Source organism: Dichomitus squalens, assembly GCF_000275845.1.
Source record: "Dichomitus squalens LYAD-421 SS1 unplaced genomic scaffold DICSQscaffold_11, whole genome shotgun sequence".
Classification (NCBI taxonomy): Eukaryota; Fungi; Basidiomycota; class Agaricomycetes; order Polyporales; family Polyporaceae; genus Dichomitus; species Dichomitus squalens.
The window spans coordinates 56,385-75,876 of NW_006766893.1; the positions used below are offsets into that span (position 1 = coordinate 56,385).

The 19,492-nt window shown below is 55.7% G+C and overlaps 6 protein-coding genes across 6 annotated transcripts in view; all 6 read right to left on the reverse strand.

Moving 5' to 3' along the window:
- Nucleotides 1-1,518, reverse strand: part of DICSQDRAFT_59056 (NAD(P)-binding protein) — a gene marked incomplete at both ends in the record, with an annotated part of 2,866 nt that extends 1,348 nt beyond the window's left edge. The window contains 4 exons of the mRNA XM_007365094.1: nt 502-602; nt 873-1,021; nt 1,073-1,264; nt 1,314-1,518. Coding sequence (XP_007365156.1) covers nt 502-602; nt 873-1,021; nt 1,073-1,264; nt 1,314-1,518 — 647 coding nt within the window. The remainder of the gene's footprint in view (nt 1-501; nt 603-872; nt 1,022-1,072; nt 1,265-1,313) is intronic.
- A 483-nt stretch (nt 1,519-2,001) lies between these two features.
- Nucleotides 2,002-6,707, reverse strand: DICSQDRAFT_105004 (actin-like ATPase domain-containing protein). The gene is made up of 7 exons (XM_007365095.1): nt 6,407-6,707; nt 5,288-5,361; nt 5,093-5,163; nt 4,191-4,749; nt 3,913-4,123; nt 3,757-3,858; nt 2,002-3,706 (listed from the first exon to the last, which is right to left on the reverse strand). The coding sequence occupies exons 1-7, from the start codon at nt 6,544-6,546 to the stop codon at nt 2,545-2,547; spliced, it is 2,319 nt and encodes a 772-aa protein (XP_007365157.1). The 5' UTR covers nt 6,547-6,707; the 3' UTR covers nt 2,002-2,544.
- Nucleotides 6,708-7,355: 648 nt separating this feature from the next.
- DICSQDRAFT_105007 (uncharacterized protein) lies at nt 7,356-8,498 on the reverse strand (the record flags this gene model as incomplete). Its single annotated transcript, XM_007365096.1, has 3 exons — nt 7,356-8,173; nt 8,238-8,292; nt 8,342-8,498. The coding sequence occupies 3 exons, from the start codon at nt 8,496-8,498 to the stop codon at nt 7,462-7,464; spliced, it is 924 nt and encodes a 307-aa protein (XP_007365158.1). The 3' UTR covers nt 7,356-7,461.
- A 1,118-nt stretch (nt 8,499-9,616) lies between these two features.
- Nucleotides 9,617-12,378, reverse strand: DICSQDRAFT_146709 (uncharacterized protein; the record flags this gene model as incomplete). The annotated part of the gene is made up of 3 exons (XM_007365097.1): nt 9,617-10,815; nt 10,869-10,987; nt 11,042-12,378. 3 exons carry the CDS (start codon nt 12,376-12,378, stop codon nt 9,617-9,619), a joined length of 2,655 nt encoding a protein of 884 aa, XP_007365159.1.
- Nucleotides 12,379-15,516: 3,138 nt separating this feature from the next.
- On the reverse strand, nt 15,517-17,275 carry DICSQDRAFT_85407 (uncharacterized protein). Its single transcript, XM_007365098.1, has 3 exons — nt 17,186-17,275; nt 16,949-17,122; nt 15,517-16,295 (listed from the first exon to the last, which is right to left on the reverse strand). The coding sequence occupies exons 1-3, from the start codon at nt 17,224-17,226 to the stop codon at nt 15,920-15,922; spliced, it is 591 nt and encodes a 196-aa protein (XP_007365160.1). The 5' UTR covers nt 17,227-17,275; the 3' UTR covers nt 15,517-15,919.
- A 238-nt stretch (nt 17,276-17,513) lies between these two features.
- DICSQDRAFT_85409 (phosphatase activator) lies at nt 17,514-19,045 on the reverse strand. Its single transcript, XM_007365099.1, has 5 exons — nt 18,745-19,045; nt 18,271-18,677; nt 18,009-18,204; nt 17,851-17,958; nt 17,514-17,785 (listed from the first exon to the last, which is right to left on the reverse strand). Exons 1-5 carry the CDS (start codon nt 19,006-19,008, stop codon nt 17,780-17,782), a joined length of 981 nt encoding a protein of 326 aa, XP_007365161.1. The 5' UTR covers nt 19,009-19,045; the 3' UTR covers nt 17,514-17,779.
- Between the last annotated feature and the right edge of the window lie 447 nt (nt 19,046-19,492).

Sequence of the window (19,492 nt, forward strand, 5' to 3'; positions counted from 1 at the left end):
GTTACAATGTGCTTGTTTCAGTAGTGATACAGAGGTACAATGTCCAGATAATGCTCAAGAATAGTGGTATCAGTGGTGGATGTCCAAGTTCTGCTATGGTACAGGAGAGGATGGTGAAGAATTTCTCGGAGTCCAGCAAAGAGCGCTATATATGGCTGCTATTCTGTGCTATAGTGTGAGCTTGTGTAGTGTAGTGGTTGAACATGCTGTGTTGGACACTGAAATTGCAGGTTGCTGGTTCAATTCCCTGTGGTGGCATTTTTTTTGCCGCCGCTGCACCCACTAACAAATATTGTACACTTGACCTTGATCAAGAGCAGCTGTCCTTTGATTTACTTCCATGCATATCATCTTTATTCAATACATCTCACAGTGAACTTGGGCATGAACTTGAACAGGGACTTGGAGGACTTGGCCAAGTCGACCCGCCCGACTTGGCCAAGTCCATTGGACTTGGGGTACTTGAGGTACTTGGGATACTTGAGGTACTTGGCCAAGTACCCCAAGTACCTGTACAAGTCCGTGACGTTTTCCTGATGCATAGGTATGTGTCCATCGCCGATCGGCGCAGCAAATACGTACGTCCCGTCTGCGCGTTTGTTCTGTAGAAGTTCGAGGGCAAGCGGGCACAAATGGGATTCGCGTTTGGCCGGTGCAAACACGTGCCGTACATAGTACATACAATAGACCTTATATACACAGTAGAATAGGGGTAGATAAGGGCGCGGGTATCCGTCGGGGGGCGGGACCTGTGGCGCTCGTTCCGCGAGCTCGCCATCTTGACGCCAGGATTCCAACATGTTCACCGGTCCAAGCATGGGCTATTGTCGTGTTCAGACTCTGAGGAATGAGAAACTATCAACTCCACTCACAATTGTAAGCATCTCCATATAGACCATCGTGGACAGAATGCTCCACGACATGGCTCGGTCGCTAACAACGGACGGCTGAGCACGCATCCACTCGCCCACGCGGCCTTTAGCATCGTGGTGCTCGCAACGGTAGATAAGATCGTAACTTCCTTTCTGCTGGTGCATGAAGCATCGTATTGTGCAGACAGACTGAGCTAGACGTACCTTGAACGAGTAGTCAAGTCCGCTCCAAACGTAATGCTTGAGCGTTCCAATCTGCTTCGCCAGCTCGAAAATACGCATCCCGGTGTAGATCTCCTTGGCTTCGCCAATCGTGAAGCTATCAGTGTTCACGAATGCGCCGTACACGCCATCCAGCGCGGCGTACACGCTATCAAAGTCATCTGTGCTGCCTATGCAGCCGTTAATGGCGTAGGCACACATACGAAGGAGCATATTTACCTTTGAATATTTCTACGCCTTGCGCAGTCAGCTGTTGAGCGCGCGAGCTGTCGGGGTTGCGAGTCAACACCCGAACGGCGTAAGGCGATGGTGCACCATCAGAGGCAGGGGCTAGAAGAGCTTGGACAACGGGAATTCCTTGCGCCCCTGTACCGCCGATCACCAGAATGAGCTTTTTGGAAGAGCGCGTCGTAGTAGAGGCCATATTTGAAGATGTGTATGTAGCTCATTTGGACTCTCTGGCATCTTATAGGTCGGCTGGCAATGCATGAGCTTGGCGTTCAACTCCCAGCGCCAGTACATCGTATGACCCTCGGACTAACTCAGCGTCCCCGAGGAAGTGCACGTAAGTACTGTGAAAGTTGCTGTAGTGAATCGGTTCTATGAGATGTCGAAATGAAACACGATGGAGATGCATATCGTAATCGATACCTCGGCCTTGCCCCCGAACCTCGGCACGCTGAAGCAGCCCGTCGGTAAGCATTAGGATTGGTCCACGCAATTGCTCTGCAGGACTACCGTACAGATAACATCGATGTCAATAAAAGTACTCGACAAGGACGCCTGCGCGCCATAATTGTTGAAACACCCAGACGGAAGGGTGGAGGGGCGCTAATCGATCGTGCAAACATGTACCGCAGTCCTGACCAACTTACTGATCCTTTAAGCGCCGACGACCGGATGGGGAGGAACGGGAGGCTCTGATTCTGGTTGTCTACAGCGTATGACAAGACCTCTTGTATACCATGATATCATAGTCAGTGGTATCAGTTATAGCCAGGCTGGCCCGGGATATAGTACTTGCTGTGCAACTTTTTGGATGGGTGATGATGGTGGATGGATAGATACGAATGCACGAACTGTCTCTTCCAATCTGGCCTCGGTCTCGTAGTCCCTGCATCAACTTCAACACCGACCTCCCCCACCCTAACCATATCACGAGCGACAAGATAACGAGAGGGGAAGGATAACGACACAAGCATCTAACAGTGATAGGCTACAGCCTTACAGCCCGCCCCGCGCAGGCCTGCGTACAACATGTCGACAGCATAGCATGAGCAACAGAGAAACGGAACACCGAGGTTTTGCGAAGCCAGACCCTCGCAGCATAGGCGATGAGAAAGCACATTACGGAGCATGAGAGGCGTGAAGCCGAGAGCGTACGATTGGGATGAAGGTGACATGGACATGAGGGAACGGAGGGTGAGAGGCGAGGCGAGGCTACATGGATTTAGACGATGGCTTTGATGAGCAGGCCCTCGAGCCTACAATATTCCGGAACGAGTGCAGCGTATGACATGAACGCGTCCACGTCTGGCTCCGCGACTTTCGCAAGACCCAGTTGAAGCTCGGCGTCCGACGTGATCATCGCGGTCACGGGTTGCAATGTCGATGGCGCAGATGAAGATGAAGACGGATCGCCTTGGTTGGGGTTCGGACTTGTGAGCGAACCGAGGTCGGGAGTGGTGAACGCCGTCGAAGGCGCATCCCCGAGTGTGCTCCCACTCAACGTCGTGCCCGCCGTGGAGCTCGTGACTGTTCGGAGTCGCGCGATATCCGTCTCGCTGAACCCGAGGCCAAATCCGCCTTGTACTCGCTCCATCTCCTCTATCTCCTCCTCTTCTTCCTCCACAAGCACTGATGAGCCGAGAGCAGACCGAGAGCCGTGGCCGTACGGTGTACTCGCCCCGCTTCCAGTGGCACTTGGCGTCTTGCTGGTGCTCCCAGGCGCATTGACGTTGGTGCGCAGGGGCGCGCCGTTCGTAGCAGCCCAACGCTTTCCGAGCAGTCTCCGGATCTCCTCCTCAAAGCCACCGCGGCCGGTACCTGCCGGTGTGCCCTTCTCCTTACCCCACACCCACCGCGCGATGTACGCGCCACCAAGAGCTGCGCGAGCAGGAAACCCAGGCGCAGGCGCGTTGCGGTGGGGGATCACTTGTGCGGCATCGATCTGAGTGGTGGGCATCAACACAGGCGCATTGAAGACGTCACCGGCGAGGTTCGCGATTGAGGGGAAGTTCGCTGCCGCGCCGGTGGCAAGGATGCGTGCGGGCAGGGGGGAGTAGTCATATGGGTCGAAGGGTAGACCCATATTATTGCTGTTGTTGACGCCAGGCGCACGCTTTTGCGTCGCACCAGAGATCGGGCTCGGTGTGCTGTTCGTGTTGCGCGCGCGCCCCGACGCAGTGCCGAAGACGCCAGTGGGAAGTGCTCGCGACCAGCGGACTCGGAAGGAGAGGATCTGACTCTCTAGCAGGCAGCGAGGATTAGCACGAAGGTCTCGAAATTCGTTGACCTTAACACCAGTCTCGAAGCGGTATATGCCCTTGACATGGGAGTAAGGATAGCTGTCGCCCTGAAGAAGCCAGAAGCTGAACAGCTTGTCGTCGAGGCTGCGTACCACATTAGCCATGTTCCAAGTATTTGCGCCGTTGGTACCTACCCAATGGATCCACCGGGGGGAACGATGGCGACAAGACGGTCGAACGCGCTCCAACTCTTCGTGTACATGTCTCGCACTAGTGCACGGGGGACGTCCGCATTCCTACCAGACAATTACCTTCTGTTCAAAACGCAAGCCGGAGCGGGAAGGACATACCTGCTGGTGAGCGTCAGTATGTAACGCTTCTTCTCGCTGGCATCCTGAGCAGGATGGGGGTAGAGGTTGTAGAAACGTGTAGGGACAAAGTTCGGAGCGGGGGCCATCAGGGAATCCATCGGGCCGAAGGAAAGCACCGCATCAGACGGCGACGGACACAGCGAGAGGTACAATGAAAGGTAATCGGATGTGAAAGGAGTGATGATCGTCTCTAACCGTCGTCGCGTGCAACCGACTCAGCAAACGAGACCTTCCGAGCCGAGGTGCGACGAACGAACCTGGGTCAAAGCCGTAGCGCTCCACGAGATATCTCGACACGTTCCCGATCCGCCTCCGCCCGCCCGACACGTCGACGTCGCCTAGCCAGTTCCAGATGCGCCGGCCCTCCTCCCTGTTCCCGCCTACAATTTCCATCACGCCCTCGTCCCAGTGGCTTTGCACGCCAGGCTGGGCCCCTGCGTGCGCCCACAGCCCGGTTGACGAAGCCTCCGCCTCGCCCATCCCTGTCATTTGCCCAGTGAGCAGGCTGGAGAGGAACGAGCTCGCCATCTGGACGCGCCCTGTGCGTGCCCAGATGTCTGGCCAGGCTTCTCGCACTCGGAGAATCTGCGCGGCCACAAGCGATGGGTGTGCACACGTTCCGACGCGCTGAGCCATCAAGTCGGGACCACCGAGGGCAGCCTCGAGGGCGAGAGCGTGAGTGTGTGCCGATGTGTCTTGGGCGATAGGGGGGTTTTGAAGCGAGAAGGATTGGGAGGTGAGCTGCGCATGGACGGGTAGGCGGGGGTCGAGTGCATGGAGTGGTGGCACGGGCGCTTTCCACCAGACTAATGCTTGCTGAAGGAAACTGGGTCAGAAGACATCCCGGACAGAGATGAGCGAGTATCGATGGTTATGTTTCAACTCGATTGGCATGAGATGGACCCCCCATGGAGGGAGACGCATTTTACCCGCGACCTGTATCACTCAAAATCTTCATGTGAAGTTCCTACTCTCATCCATGAAAAGTTGACTTGCGAGGCACAATGCGAGCGTACAGCCCCGCACTCATATGGACGCCAAGGTCGTCCATGATGTCACTTCGGAACAAACGCGATCGACGATCGAAACAGATCGAAACACGCCAACCGAGCTGTGCCCCGATAACCACAAGCACTGACTTGAGCGAAACCAGGCTTACCTGAGCAGCACCTCCGATGGCTCTTATCCTCGCCACGTCGTAGTTCTTGCTAAGCTTTTCGAGGATGAGATCTAGATGTCACGGAATGACGCGTTATGCGTGACGGTCATCGATCAGCACAAGCGCGGGCATCATTGTAAGAATGGAGCGCGCGCAAAAATGCTTCCGCGAAGGTAAGAAATGATCTAAACCCACCGAAACCCTTCAGCCACATCTCGATGGGTGTTGTGTAGGCATCTCCTGGTGTAGTAAAGATGCCACCTTGTGTTCTGCGATGGACGTATTAGTAGGTTGGTTGGATATACGGCGTAACGATAGTTGAAACCAGACACATGAGCTGGAGGGCCAGACAGATTGCAAGAACAACCGTAACCCGGCCGGCGCAAGGCAGCAATCACGCATGTCTGGGCTATGCGGAACCCAAGATGGACTCGCACTGATCGTCGAGCGATGTGAGGTACATTTTAACGCTGCCCATGCTCAAGTCAGAAATTTACCGAAGGAGAGACTCCTCCATTAGATCTAGCGGACGAGATCTAACGGTAGGTACCATTTCCCGCCTTGCCAGCTGTCAACTGCTAAGTCATCGCGGGCCAGTAGAGCCGGGCGCAACCGGAGACCCGCAAAGGTTACGGAGATAAATTGAAGGCACGCGGGACGCGCGCTTGATATAATCCGTTGTGGAGTGCGACATAAGACGTAAAACGTCCGCACCGGCGGTCTCCAAAGTAGAGTACCAAGACTGGAGAAATTTGCACTGCGCGAGGCAGGGCAAGTGCGAACACGTGCGCAATCCGCCTCGCTTTGTATATCCGTCCGCGATGATATAGGATGGATTGAGAGGCAGATAGTTGACCTGGAGGTGAGGGAGACACTGGGGACGTCTCAAGCGCCCTCCTCGCGGCAGAGTGCGAGAAAACTTGCGACAAGGCAAGGAGATGGAGCGTGAGGCTATAGCGTTCTGGAATTGATCAGGAAACGAAGCTGCCTGCGCCGCGGTGACTCTGAATGCTTCATGTATCGGGGTACGGCTTGAAGTAATGCCTCTGGATGGGCCCAAAGGCTAAGCAGGATTCGGAGGCCATAATCGCGGCGCGATGGACAGCGGAAAGCTGGGCGGTGCGCCGGACAAAGCACTCTAGAGAGCCAGGGTGTTACCCTGTAGAGACAGTATGGCTAGTGAGCTAGCCAACTGCGTCATAAGGCGTCCATCGTATACAAGAACGCAGAAACTGGGGCACATAATTGATGGGGTTCCACGGCGCTGGGACACGCGCGTGCGAAGGAAGAACATGGGACGGGTCGAACACTCACTGGTACTCTGAGATCTCCGTATCAAAGTCCACAATCTCTACGCCGACAAGCTCAAGATTCTCGTCTACAATTGATGCCCTTAGCTGATCCGTCGCGAGCTCCAAACCAAGGAAGAACGTGGAGAGGCTCTTGGGGGGCATATCGTTGCGTCCGTTTCTCGTGTGCGCCCAGAGCTCGCGGGAAAAGAAAATGCCGTGAGAGGTTCAAAGCGGTGAGAGAGGGAGAGAGAGAAGGAGAAGGAAGGTCGTCGCGGTCGTATCGTGGTCGTCGGAGGAAGAGAGCGGTCGAGTTCTCAGCTTCTGCGAAACATCACCATCAAAGTTCATGGCGGGTTTGTTTGCCGCTCCCTCATGTCCTTTAGGCGTCTACGTTTGTGGCGTTATGCCCCGATATGGGCTAAAGAAATCCTAATCTCTGTTAATAAGTCCCTGATAACCCGTTGTAGCCATCCGCTTGTCCCGGCCAGACCCATTCGCCGAAAATTGGCAACTACTGCGACGTTGAAGACACACAAGATACCACGGTCTTGCATACAATTGATCAACGTCAGCTATGAACCTAGTGACATTCCAGAGTCCTATATGGCGCATGGGCAAAGGAAGAGGATGAGATGATATAGTAAGTGATCTCCCTGCTTCGTCTGCGAGGCATATTCCACGCGATTGCTTGGTGGTTACTTCATCCACTCACTTGACAAGTTTTCTGTAGGCCAACGAGAGCACTTCTGGGTACCGCCACCTTCTGTACCTACGGTTGTCGCAACATGTTCGTGCAATGCAATGGCATGTATGGCGCAAGCCAGGGTTAGATATCTAGATCCTCACATTTCGGACGAAGTGAAGTCTGTTCTCTTGGGTCGTCGGGAATATTTGGGCGTTCCGACGCAGCAGACTTGCACCGATGACACTTGAAGCGTGGTACATATTCGTACAAGGCTATCCCACGTTCTACTCCTGACAGAACAATGAAGGAAGGAGACATTCCCATATGACTCGGCGATCGATTTCATATCTCATGTGCGTCCGACACCACGCCTTGCCACATACACATGCAAATCATGAAGCCCGCGTCGTGAAATGAAGGACATCAGATCCTTCGCCATAGTTGGCGTCCCAATCGAAGTCGCTCTGGTGGTTCTCTGCCCCAAACGCCACGATTAACTTCTCAGCCTCCGGTCCCCCACGGACGACGGGCCTCGCATCCTCTCGCGTCTTCCCCCTCGCCCCTTGTCCAAATATCCTCTCTTCATCCTTGGTCAAGAACGTGCCGATCGTACGGAATGTCAAGCTTATGCGCTCCCCATTCTGCAATTGCTCCGCCGGACTCTTGATCTTGAGCGGCCGCTTGTCGGTGCGGATGCTATGCAGCCACTTCGCGTTCGTCTGGAGCCCCATGACCAAAATCGAGTTGTGCGGCAGGGGCACGCGCTGCACACCACGCTTGTTTGGCCTGTCCGACACGGAGGATTCTGTGGCGGCGGCATCCAGGTCGGCCTTGGGGTTCGCGAGAGCGTCTTTCTTCGTGCGCAATGTCATGAAGCGCTGCGCGCCCAGGCTAACGTTGACGATCTGAGAGCCGCGGACGACGTCGATCGTCTTGTCCGAATGCTCGGAGATGTAATCACACCCGCTGCGGTAGTGCTGGATGAGAACGTGGTTGACGGGTTTTTGAAGAAGGTCCTCGACGTGTTGACGGATGCGCTCGACAGTTGGGGAGAATGGCAGGCAGGGAGGCGATTCGTCTGCAGGGTGCCGGTATATCGGGAAACTGTTCCAACAAATTGGTTGAGCATTTCTCATCATCCCCTGTTTGTCCCTGTAATTAGAAGCACCTTCCGTCTTCAAGGACACGTCCTTCCACAGCTACCAATCTCGGGACTTCTCCCCCTGCGGTGCATTGGTACTCAGGAGCATCCTGTCTGTGATGATGACTTACCTCTGTGCATCATGGTTATCCACTTGACCTCCTTCTTGAGGTTATCGAACGCAGCTTCAGCGAGCTCCGGGGGTAGGAAGTCGTACCCGACATAAGAGTCGCCCTCTCCGACGACCTCTCCAGGAGCCAAGAAATCTCGTTCGGTCAATCCAACCATATCTGTAGTATCGCCTCAGCCTGCTGATTTTCTGGGAACGATCGGTGTCTTGCTATAGATAGCAAATATTGCATACTATGGATGGTGATGAAACGGAGTCAAGGGTTGTACTCGCCGGGTACACTGCCACGAACTTGTTGTCGTGAGACGCCTCGGTGGACATGCCATGCCACGGGTGGCATACGTTACCACGGATGCACTGACTTGTTTGACTCGACACTCCCAGGCTCTGGAAACTTCTAGTTGTCTTGATATTGACCACGAGCACTATCCGCCACTAAGAACCCTGCTGCACCTATTCGATGAGGCCTACCATTACTTGCCATTAGCCAAAGTATGCTCTTCGCTCGAGATAGACGATGAGCTCAACGCACGGCTCTTCCGTCGGTCGGTCGCTGGCGTTCAGCCTAGACGAAGCACAGTGTGAAAATATATAGCTGCAAGGAGTTGTTCGTGCCACGAGCGAGAGCAGGGTCGTGTCAAAATGTGAATTGATAAACCAGTACTAGTGGTCATACAATGAACAGGAGTTGTGTACAAACAAGATGGCGCGGGAGTTCTTGTACTCGTAAATGGCAATAGGATGCAACGGGATGGAATGAGCGATGTTATGTACTTCTTCGGCGGCGGCGCCTTACGTACAAGAAAGGGAGGATCTGGCGAAGGAAGCGAGGTGTGTTCGCAAGTGTGACAACGGCGAAGGATCGAGACGGCGCAAGCATGCGAAAATGTACATGCAAAATTCCAACTTTAACCCGAGACCCACGAAGCAAGCAGTTCCTATCCTGAAGTCTATAAGTGTGAAGGAAAGCGGAACTATAAGGACACGAAGCAAAGCGGCACCGTCGACGAGATTCGGTAATAAGGGTAACAGGCGACCAGCAGCGGATAATGAGAGGATGGGTCGCGGGTCGGAAATGTAATGGTTGTCGCAGTCGTATAACTAGCTAGCTGATAATGGTATTGTAAGAAAAGGGCCATCACTTCTACACTCTACTCTAACACGCGCCAGCATCAGTGTTGATCGAGTACGCACTATGTTACGGTAGCCCGAAGGGAAGCCAAGCCCAGGGCCCCCCAGAATGTCGCCTCGTGCTGCGTCGCCTCACGCGACCCGCTCATATCGCGATTCCAACGCCCTGAACCGAACGAAGAGACGTCGTGCTCGGCATCCGCAGCAGGCTTGCCCGCACCGCTGGGGTGGGCATCACCGGTGTCCCCGGCGTCGTCGGCGTCGTCGGCGTCGAGCGGTAGACCATCCCCGTGCCTGTCCTCGGCTTCAGCCTCGCACTGCTCGACGCGGACGAGCTTGACGAACTGCGCGCCATGAGGCCGGTCTTGACCGGAGACTGAGAGGGGAATGCGACCCCGTCTTGCGGAGGCGCGCTCTTGGCCATCGAGGCCGAGCGAGGTGTGGCTTGCGGCTGGCGCAGTACCTGGGAAGGCATTCGGCGGAGACTCGGAGCGCTTGAATGTCCTGCACTGAAGGAGAGGGATGTCCGGAGCGACGACGTCTCGCTGGAAGGCGTTCGGAGGCTGCTTTGTGACTGGGGTAGCCGGAGAGGGCGAGGAACGTTCAGCGTCCGTGCACTCAAAGCGGAGCTGTGATGGATTCCATCGCGAGAGGTCAGATCAGACGTGCCGGTATGGTCGAGTAGTTTGCGAGTCGTCTTGGAGGAAAGAGAACCCAGGCTTGTCCTACCCAGGGAAGGTGTATCCGCCGGTGTGATAGGGGTGACTAGGCTGGCGGTAGACGACGAGGTCGACGGAGTATTAAAGCCAAACTCGTCGCCTTCCCGGATATGCCCAAGCGATTTGGCACCCGCGTCCAGACCATGTCGACTGGGCGAGCTCCCAAGACCTGACAGATGCGAAGAAGTCGATGTTCGCGAAAATGGTCGCGACAGCGCTGACTTCGAAGATGCACTAGACAAGGAACTGCTCGTACTCGTCCTCCTGTCCAAGCCAGAAGTGAGTCGCGACCGCGGCCAAGAGGTGGGTGGTGCCGACGAGCGAGTACTTTTCGGGAGCATCCCGAATTCGTCCATGCGATTCTCCGAGATGTGCTCGCTGTAAGACCGTGTCACAGAATTCAGGCTGCGGGAGGACGCCGTGGAGACCCGTTTCTTGAGGTTGCCGGTCGATATTTGACGGATCAGGGGAGCAGGCGCGTCCTCGTCTTCACTGTCACTCCACCCGAGGCCTGTCGTGAGACCTATGCCGCCTCGGAGCATCTTGCCGTCACGATGGCGAACGCGACGCTTGATCGTATCACGCTCGTCCTTGAACAGACCGTTCTTCGTCATCATGGACCCTACTACAACACACAGTCAATCACATGGCAGCAACGCACAGACCGCCTCCACCCACCAGTGGAAGCAAGACTGACGCAGCTCCCAGGCCGGTTGCCAGGGAGCGGCGTCGTATTCCGCGACGCGGCTACGAGCTTCGAATTCGGGGAAAGCAGGCCATCCCGCACCATGAGTTGCCTGGGTAACTCGGTGAGCACGCAAATAGCTCGTCAAATAGGAGATAGAACGCACGGAAGTGGGGTGTGCAAGTCAAGACTCGAATCCGAGTCGCTGCCATCTCCGTCCAGTTCTCTGTCCAAGCGGGCCTCCTCATCTCCGTCCAGAATGTCATACGGTGTTCCCGTCTCGTCCACTGGAACACCGTAATCCGTAACGAATGAGTCCTCATCCCAGGGCTCGCGCGAAGCGGGGACCATAGCTGTCTGTTCGTACGCGAGCTCACTGGGAGACTCCGGCCGCGATGACTCCCTCCGTCCACGGGGGAGAGATGGCACGTTCGGCACGCTAGTGCGGTGGTAACTGCCGCTCACCGCACTTGTCCGACGTGAGACTGGTGCCGAGTGTGCAGAACGCGATGTAGACCGTGAGCGCAACCCAGAGCCATGTGACGACTTGCGCCGTGGACGAGGAGTGCTTGCGAGGATTTCTGTTATGTCAGGACTGCTTGGGCGGCGCGCATGACTAAGCGACTGGGACTGGGAGCGAGAGGTTGACTCAGATGGTGTGTTAGATGGAGGCGGGGGTGGCTGTGTGAGCGGCGGTGGGGGGAGAGGAGGCAGGGCTTTGTCTGAAGAGTGCCGGATGCTTCTCGATAACGACCTGGTGTGCGTGGGAGGAGACACTTGCGGTGGAGGAGGCACAGTAACCCTTGCATCCTTGTCTTCGCCGCGGAGAGGAGGGACGTCACTCATATCCACTGAAGTGATCGAGTCGCGCGGGTCATAACGGGACACACGACGGGAGATGCCAATATCCAGCACCTTCTCGTCGTCACTCAGGTGCTCCGGGAGCGGTGAGTGCATCGCGATTTCATCGAGTGACAAGCGGGTCAAATCTGCAGCGTCTTCCTCGGCGATACGGGGCTGGATCACGGGGGACCTCTCAATGTGTCTCGAGAAAGGGACGGAAAGTGAGCTGCTGGAAGAGTATGATCGGATAGACCGCGAGGAGTCGTAAGGAGTTCCGCTGGTGGAGGGGGAGAGTGAAGGGAGGCTGCTACCGTCGGCGCTGGTGATGGAGTCCCGTTGGGAATAGGTGGAGACAGACGCGAGAGACATTTTGGATGTACGACGCGACCGGGTGGCGGAGATGAACATGAGTGTTTCGTGCTCAGTGATTGGGGAAGGACCAGGGATAGGAGGAAGAGGGCCGGATGGGGGATTTGAGAGGGGCGAGTTCGAAGGCGAAAGGCGAGGAGACGGCGAACGAGGAAACGAGGATGAGGCATTATTAGAGTGCAAAGGTGAAGGCGGAATGAACGACGGCGGGGCAGGGAAGGCCTCGAGGAGAATCGGGACAGCGGCACGCTTGTCGCGTACCCGCGTCTCGGTCGTCGATGTCAACGCCATGGTGGGCTGCCTGGTAGCAAGTCATCAGCAACGTTCCTCACGGGTAGAGGCGCAATATGCACGAATGCGAAACGGGTGTGCATGATTCGCCACATTCAAGTCGATCTCTGTTGGCTAACTGCGCCGCGCCCAAGCTGCAGCGCCGCAAATCCGTCACGAGCGGGCGTGTCAAGCCTTAAACCGACGTGCCGCACCCTATGCACGACCAGATGGTTGCATCGCACGACGTACAAGTAGATAGATATCTGGAATCAAGGCACTCACTTTGAACTTGTCTTTCAAAACGCTCCCTGACACTTGTCTTCCAGCGAGCGGTGTTTGGTCCAAAGTTGGACAAAGGCGGCGGGAACCGCGTCACGTAAGCTCGATCAAAGCGCTTCGGAGGCCTATAGGAGGCCGTGGGGCGTGGTGAGCCGTTAAGACGGCGGGTGAGGACCAGAGGGTACGCACTAGACAGCGGCAGAGTATAAGGGGGGGTATCTTCGTAATTTTCGGGAAGCGAGCGTTGCCGGAAGAGGGTATCTAATTGTGCTAAAGCCGCCCATACGGCAGGTGCGCGCTCCGGGGGACGAGGAGCACAGAACGGGGGGGCAACCTGCAGGCCTCGGTGGAAGGACGGTCGAGGCTGGACGGGAAGCGCAGAGGGCGGAGTGAGGGGCGAAGAAAGAAAGCGAGCCAAGCAAGCCCGCCCGCCGCATCGGCCTCAGTAGGTACACACTCGCTAGCGGGGAACTGAACCATGCTGAGCCATGTTCCCAGCCAGCGCTTTCCCACCTTTCATCACTTCGCACAGATCACCAAGGCTACCCTTCCTTGGCTCTTCTCAACCACACACTTCGCAGTCTCTTGCAATCAGTCTGTCGTGAGCGGCGCGACCAAGGATCCCGCCACCTCCTCCAGACGCCCCGATTTGACAGTGTAAAAGACTAATCCGGGAACCGTTCTGCCACTTCCATCATCCCACCATCTTTGCGCAAAGCGCCGCTTACAGCAATCCCTGGGCCCCCGTGGGCTCGTATCAAACCTCCGGTGCCACTGGAGGGTCCCGCGCGGTGCACAATGGGGACCATCCATCGATGGCCTGCTTTAGCGTGAATATGTTGTGCCTGAGCGAGCTAAGGGAGTGTCCAGCGACCTTATCGTCCCAATTTCCTGAATATCAGCCCGCGCTAACCGCAGCGGTTGCTATTACATAGTGCCCTTGCTTCGAGTCGAAGGATTCTATGCATCGCCTTCATGGCAACGCCTCAATACCGCACTTCACTCCAGACTATCCCGCACGCCTCGATCATCAGATGTAGCGGTGCTGCGCCTCTCGGTTGTCACGCTGATCGTGGCGAGCCCGCTCCTTGGAGCTCTTGCAGGATGTCTCGAAGATTGAGTTCTTACTGTACCTTTCTTCCGCGGTCATATTGCCCTAAGCGAACCATTGGCAGCTTCGCCGCTTTCTCAAGCTCGTAGTTTCTGTGGTGTCTAAAGGACCGCTCGCAGTTATCTCCTAACACTACAGCGCCGCTCCTTTTTGCAGACCACCAGCGAGAGACATAAATTCTCCGTGCAGCCGTGGACATTGCACTCTAACTTTCAACTCAATTTCTCTCACCATCATTGCACTCGCCCTGTGGATTCTTTTGAGCAGGAATTCAGGTACTAACGCGACGGGGATTCGTCTTTGTTGTTATTTTACTGCAATAGGTTCTCATGAGCCTCTAACTGCTTGCGAACGAGTCATTGGTTGGTATCCTCGTTAGCGGCTCGGCCCTAGACGAGGTTGTCTGTCTTCATGCTCACGTGTTCCTCGGGAGGACGCTGTAATAACCATAGTCTTCCAACCCAACGCCGTGCACTCTTACAGAGTACGTATGATTGTCTCAGGATCGCTGCGTAGACCGTCGGGTCGGAGCCTTCGTTAGGCTTGAGCAGGTGAGAAAGTCGGAAGTTTTGAAAGGACACCATATATTGAGTACGAAGTGCGCTGTGAACGCCCTTGAGGTCTCCGCCCCTCAACCCGCCACACGTCCAATTCACATGCTCTACGTTGGTCGTGGAGGCAGTTCCTCCCGCATCGTTGCGCAGGTGATGACGGAGCATACTACATAGGTTCCTTCAAGAAATCTAGTACGTTCTCCGCCTTCTAGATATGTCAACTTGATACTTACCCCGTTGTGGCCGTCCTCCGTTGTGGCCACCGCTGCTGATCAGGAGACGATCCCGTTTCCTCATCGATTCACACGGCGAGCCTTTCAGCCTCCGACGAGCATACACAGAAATGAGTAAAACGTGCCGACAGTCTCCACTCGCTCGGGACGAGAGTACATAAACACAAGCTTCAAATAGCCTCTCGATGTTCGGCTCGGCGCGAGCAAGAAGCGCGCAACGGCGACTGAGCGACACGTATCACGAGGGATCGTTCGGTGTGTACGACTTCCACGATGGGACCGATTGGAGATCACGCTGCACGGGGGAGCTTGAGCTTGCCACATTCGCAATCGCGCCTTCTCCAGTTCTCGTTTCCCGTCCGCAGGGCCACGCCTGCACGCCCCCAGGCCCGTCTCGCATCTGCCTCCGTGACGCATGCTGGGCACGTTGCGGCCACTCCTTGCTACATTGTCCCAGCGGCGTTCTTCCGTATATCTTGCCCCCGTTGCGCGCGATAGAATGCGAGCGAAGTGCGTGCGGTCTCGTGTCCCGATGAACACGATAGCAGGACACAAGGTCCAACCCAGGCCCAAGTTTTCTGAGCTCTTCAACACTCGCCAGTCATGCAGCAAAACAAGCCTCTTTTCATCGCGTGGCTGGGCAAAGCTGATACGAGCTGCGTGTTACCGTGCAGGTGAGAGACGATCGATCCGACGGTGAGAAGCCTTCTTGGCAAGACTGCGTATTGCGGCTGCGTCCGAAGCGCAAGAAGTCCGCCGAAGTTGTAGTTAGTTTGGCATGCTTCGCATAGCTCGACCTGCCATCCAGATGATCTAGCACGGGCGGACATGCACGTTGTGATAGACATATCTGAGGCGATAGCACTACATGGTGCTATGGGAAGACTGCAGAATGACGACGAGGGTAACTGTTTGGGACGATGCACGTTGGTAGTGCAGAGAACGAGATTAGTCAAAAGCTTTCCGAATTCCGGATGTGCGTCGATACACCATTGGAAGTATCTCGATGCAGCAACTGTTCTATCACGGCCACGTCCGCTCTCCGTCCATCCGCCTTTCAACCTCGGAGCGCGCATAAGGAGAACGGAACAACGGAATACAGCCACCCGTGAAGCAGTTCCGTGCAAGGAGAAATAGCACGGATTCTGTCAACCGCGGGATTCAGCGGACAACGAGTGCCTTCCTTGAGCTAGGAACGTCGCTTCAGCACCAGGCAAACAGCAGCGTCGTACCTTGCTAGTGTCCTGTGGCCAGGTCATAAGTCGCGCGATAAGCCGCGGCGCGCATCCTCTCCTCGCCCCGCCCCGCGCGGCGCAGGGCAGGAAGCAACCCAAATACCCGACGCCATACGAACCAAGAGCTTCGCCTCCGCCTCCAGATCGTTAGAAGTTCAGCTCCGTTCCGCCGCTCTGTGCATTGTCTGCGCGGGGGTTGTGGAGGGCCCACACCTTCCTGCGTTCCGACTTCGCCCTACCCGTGCTCGAGGGTGTAGGTTCGATATCCATCCCTGAGAGATCGTCGTGCATGGCATCACGGTCAGGGGGGGAGGAAGGGTTATCTGCGGCTCGCAAGGTGGGTCGAATACCCAGCGCGGCGCAGAAAACCTTGTAACGCGAGCGGATCTGGCGGAAAAGCCTCGGAATATCGAGCTCGGAACTAGAACCTGCAGCTTCGTTTTCTGCGACTGCCGTGGAAGGGTTGACGCGTGGAAACTTTTGGATGAGCTCGAGAAGGTGTCGTATGTGGTTCTGAGCGCGTCTGCACAGGCGTGTCAGCATGAGGTCAAGACTCCGATTTCACCCTCCGCAGGTAGGAAATCGTTGGGATACTACCCATGAAAACAATAACACGGACTCGTACACCGGTGACTAGGCCGTATGTCCGGCGGTCAATGTCCGACACATAGCCAGATCTGGACGCCGCGTGTTTTAAACACGCACCCCACGCATACTGAACCGATAGCAAAACCAGACGCCGACTCACGTCTGAGAACCCACTCCGCCTCGTTCAGAGGATTCAATGTGGAGATATTGCGTATAAGACGCCACGTGTTTGCAGCCCACGACCTCAGTAAACTTGCGCAGGCGAGCCCAACGGAGGAAGACGCGATCCTGGATCGTGCGCGCCCGCGCACAGTGTTCCGATCGTTCGCTCTAGGCACACTGGGCTACGACGGACAATAGACACGACGAGAAACGCGAGGCCAGAAAGCCTCGAGACCGCCAGGCAGTCCACGGTAAAGGGCTGAGGAGGGAACTCTTGTTCTCAATCGACGGAAAAGCCCATGAGCATCGCAGCACGTAGTCCGCCCGACGGATGTGACGACTACACTTGTCCTTTCTTCAGTGACATGAGCCAAAAAAGGCTGCTCTTCTGCTAGAAAGACCGAGCCCGATGAGAGAACCACTCACTCATCTTGAGCTCCTTGCGCGTCGAGGATCGCCTTCCACATCAGGGCAAAGCCCTCGTAAAAGCCGAGCTCTTCCCACATTTCGAAACCCTTCTCGCGGCCAAGCGCGCGGCCCTCTATCAGGCCGTGGATGCGCCCGTGCGCGAAACCATCCTTGTAGCCGTCTTCGTAGAACCTACGGAGATCACATCGTTAGCGCATCATGATTCGCTTGGATAAGCACCCACAACAGACACACGTCTGCTCCACATTTACGAGGTCCTCGAGATCAAAGTCCATGCCGGATGTGTGCGGTGGAGCGACTTGTTGATGAAACAGGCTTCGGTGCAACGCCCTCGAGGTGTGTAGGTCCAGAAATTGATGGTCTGGGCCTTCATAGTAAATGGCATATTGTTTGACAAAGACATGTGCATGGTTTAGAACTCCGCCAGGTCTCACGAAAACCTTAAACAAACCCTACAAATCATCAAATGACTGGGAGGGTGCTTTTGACTTTCCATTGGACCTACATATCCTCCCTAGCTCGTGGGCTATGAGGATGTCATTTTTCGAATCTCAGTAAAAGGAGCCTGGCGATGCCAGTTCGTCCTGCGTGGAGGTGCAGGAAATGGCCCAATAATGGGGGCAGGAGACGTGCTACAACACTACGCGAAGGATAGGATACGTAGTAGAGCAGCCGCCATGACATAGACGGAGAATGATTTGCAGCACAATAGCGGATGCGAAGAGCGAAAGCAGCATTGAAAAGCGCCGTGGTATCGTACATCCAGAGTAATTGGGGTATCCAACGCGGGTCCTGCAATACAGGAAAAGTAGAACGCCCATGTCCGTATCATACCTTTTCAAATGCAAGCACAGACGGTGAGCCAAATCATATGAACGAGGTAAGACGAGCGTACATACTAAGCTGAGTTCCAGTGTCCAGACTCTGCGCGCCCAGAGCTTGATGAGCTTAGAGGGTTCCCCAGGCTCGGCGACGTCAACCTCTATACCATCCCACCAGCACTTGCGCTGCAAGGGCGATCAGTCTTGCGTGGATACTGGTAAGGAAGGCGACTAACCGCTGGTTTCCTCCAGAACAGAAGCAGCTTCTGCGCAGTGGCCATCTGATTATAGTCGACAGTGACTTGTCGCTCGCCCGAAGGACTCGTCGAGTGTATGATGCCTGTCTTGAGTAGGACAAGGGCAATGGAGGAGATACAGCATCTGGATGGCTCCATTGCGCGGTACCCCCATTCATCCTCGCGATCGAAGCCGCTACGATGACATTCGCAGCCACAGACGATCAGTCATATGTGCGCATCGCGAGCACCCTCGACGTACCTCATGCAAAGCATGTCAATCAGGTGCTGCTCCGCGAGGTTATTCTCCTTGTTGACGTTGCGCTGGAGCGCGGTGAAGATGTTCCGTTTGTGAAGAAGGTACTTGCCCGAATTCCTCTTCAGGTCGAGCAGCGCGTCGTTCGCGATGCCTCGCGAATCCGTAGCTTCCTGACCATCTTTCGGCGGGATAGAGAAGTACTCAAGCTCTTCACGGAGAACGATGATTGCTTGCTTCGTGAGGAGTGGGTTCTGGGATGGGGATGGACCAAAGTCCGACGTGGGCGAGCCACCCTCGAGGAGTTGCTGCTGTGCTGCCAGGAGGCCTCCGGGATTATTGGGGGTTCCGTAGAACTCGTCACGAGCATGCTGGAAGAAGTTCAACACATAGTCGAAGCAGTCTGGGTCGAACTAGGAGCAGGCAGGTCGGACACACGTGGTTAGTTTTAGATCACGGTTCGGCGAGGTGGCCACGCACGTCAACACCATAGAGCTCCTCATAATCATCGTTATCTCCTCCATCCGATAAGGCGGCACTTTGGCGGCTGAGGACGAGTCCGTTGGGAAACAAACAGAGGAGAACGGATTCGGGAAGGCTGAGGATGTTCTCGCGTTCGACCGTGAATCTCCTGCCGCGCAAATCGAGTAGCAGCCTAGTGAGGAGCTGGGGCTGCAGGTTCGTCTGGACAGGGGTCTGTGAGACCTGAGTAATGGGCGAGTTTGATAGGTTGACAGCAGCCATGGTGAAGACGGATCAGCAAGGAGAGGTCGATGGTCGGTAGCCAACCCAGGCGGTCGTCTACGCTGGCGCGCACGGCGCCCAATAAGCGCGAATCAAACGCCGGTAACAAATCCCCGCTGCGCGACACCAAGTATTGTCGCCGCACTTTGTCCAAAATACCACGTTCATTAAGTTAAGTGCACGCGGCAGAAGAATCCAGATTGACTTCGCACAGGCTTCCGTGGCCGAGACCACACATGTACCCCCTATGTACACCGACTCATCCCATGACTGGTTGCAGACTTGCAATTGGCCGCTAGCTGATGAGTGACAGACAGCCTGGTTGCCCAAGACCCCATGGGAAGTCCGTCTCAGGGTGTCTTCCGCTTCCGCAGCAATCGCCACGGTGAAAGCGGTCGCCGGGCAGGCAGGCAACCCACTGAACGCTGCATACCATTTACCGACCGTCGATCGACGGGCTGCACATTTGGCGGTCTCGATGCGA

What these genes read in the sequence shown, in the direction of transcription:
- DICSQDRAFT_105004 (XM_007365095.1), bottom strand. Translation starts at nt 6,546, where the DNA reads ATGCCCCCCAAGAGCCTCTCCACGTTCTTCCTTGGTTTGGAGCTCGCG. An exon ending in GATGTGGCTGAAGGGTTTCG is followed by an intron (nt 5,164 to 5,287) that starts GTGGGTTTAGAT and finishes CGTGACATCTAG; the next exon opens with ATCTCATCCTCGAAAAGCTT. An exon ending in ATACTGACGCTCACCAGCAG is followed by an intron (nt 3,859 to 3,912) that starts GTATGTCCTTCC and finishes ATTGTCTGGTAG; the next exon opens with GAATGCGGACGTCCCCCGTG.
- DICSQDRAFT_85407 (XM_007365098.1), bottom strand. Translation starts at nt 17,226, where the DNA reads ATGGACTTTGATCTCGAGGACCTCGTAAATGTGGAGCAGAC. An exon ending in CTCGTAAATGTGGAGCAGAC is followed by an intron (nt 17,123 to 17,185) that starts GTGTGTCTGTTG and finishes TGATCTCCGTAG; the next exon opens with GTTCTACGAAGACGGCTACA. An exon ending in GCGCAAGGAGCTCAAGATGA is followed by an intron (nt 16,296 to 16,948) that starts GTGAGTGGTTCT and finishes ACGCCTGTGCAG; the next exon opens with ACGCGCTCAGAACCACATAC.
- DICSQDRAFT_85409 (XM_007365099.1), bottom strand. Translation starts at nt 19,008, where the DNA reads ATGGCTGCTGTCAACCTATCAAACTCGCCCATTACTCAGGTCTCACAG. An exon ending in ATTGACATGCTTTGCATGAG is followed by an intron (nt 18,205 to 18,270) that starts GTACGTCGAGGG and finishes ATGTCATCGTAG; the next exon opens with CGGCTTCGATCGCGAGGATG. An exon ending in TGTTCTGGAGGAAACCAGCG is followed by an intron (nt 17,959 to 18,008) that starts GTTAGTCGCCTT and finishes TCGCCCTTGCAG; the next exon opens with CGCAAGTGCTGGTGGGATGG.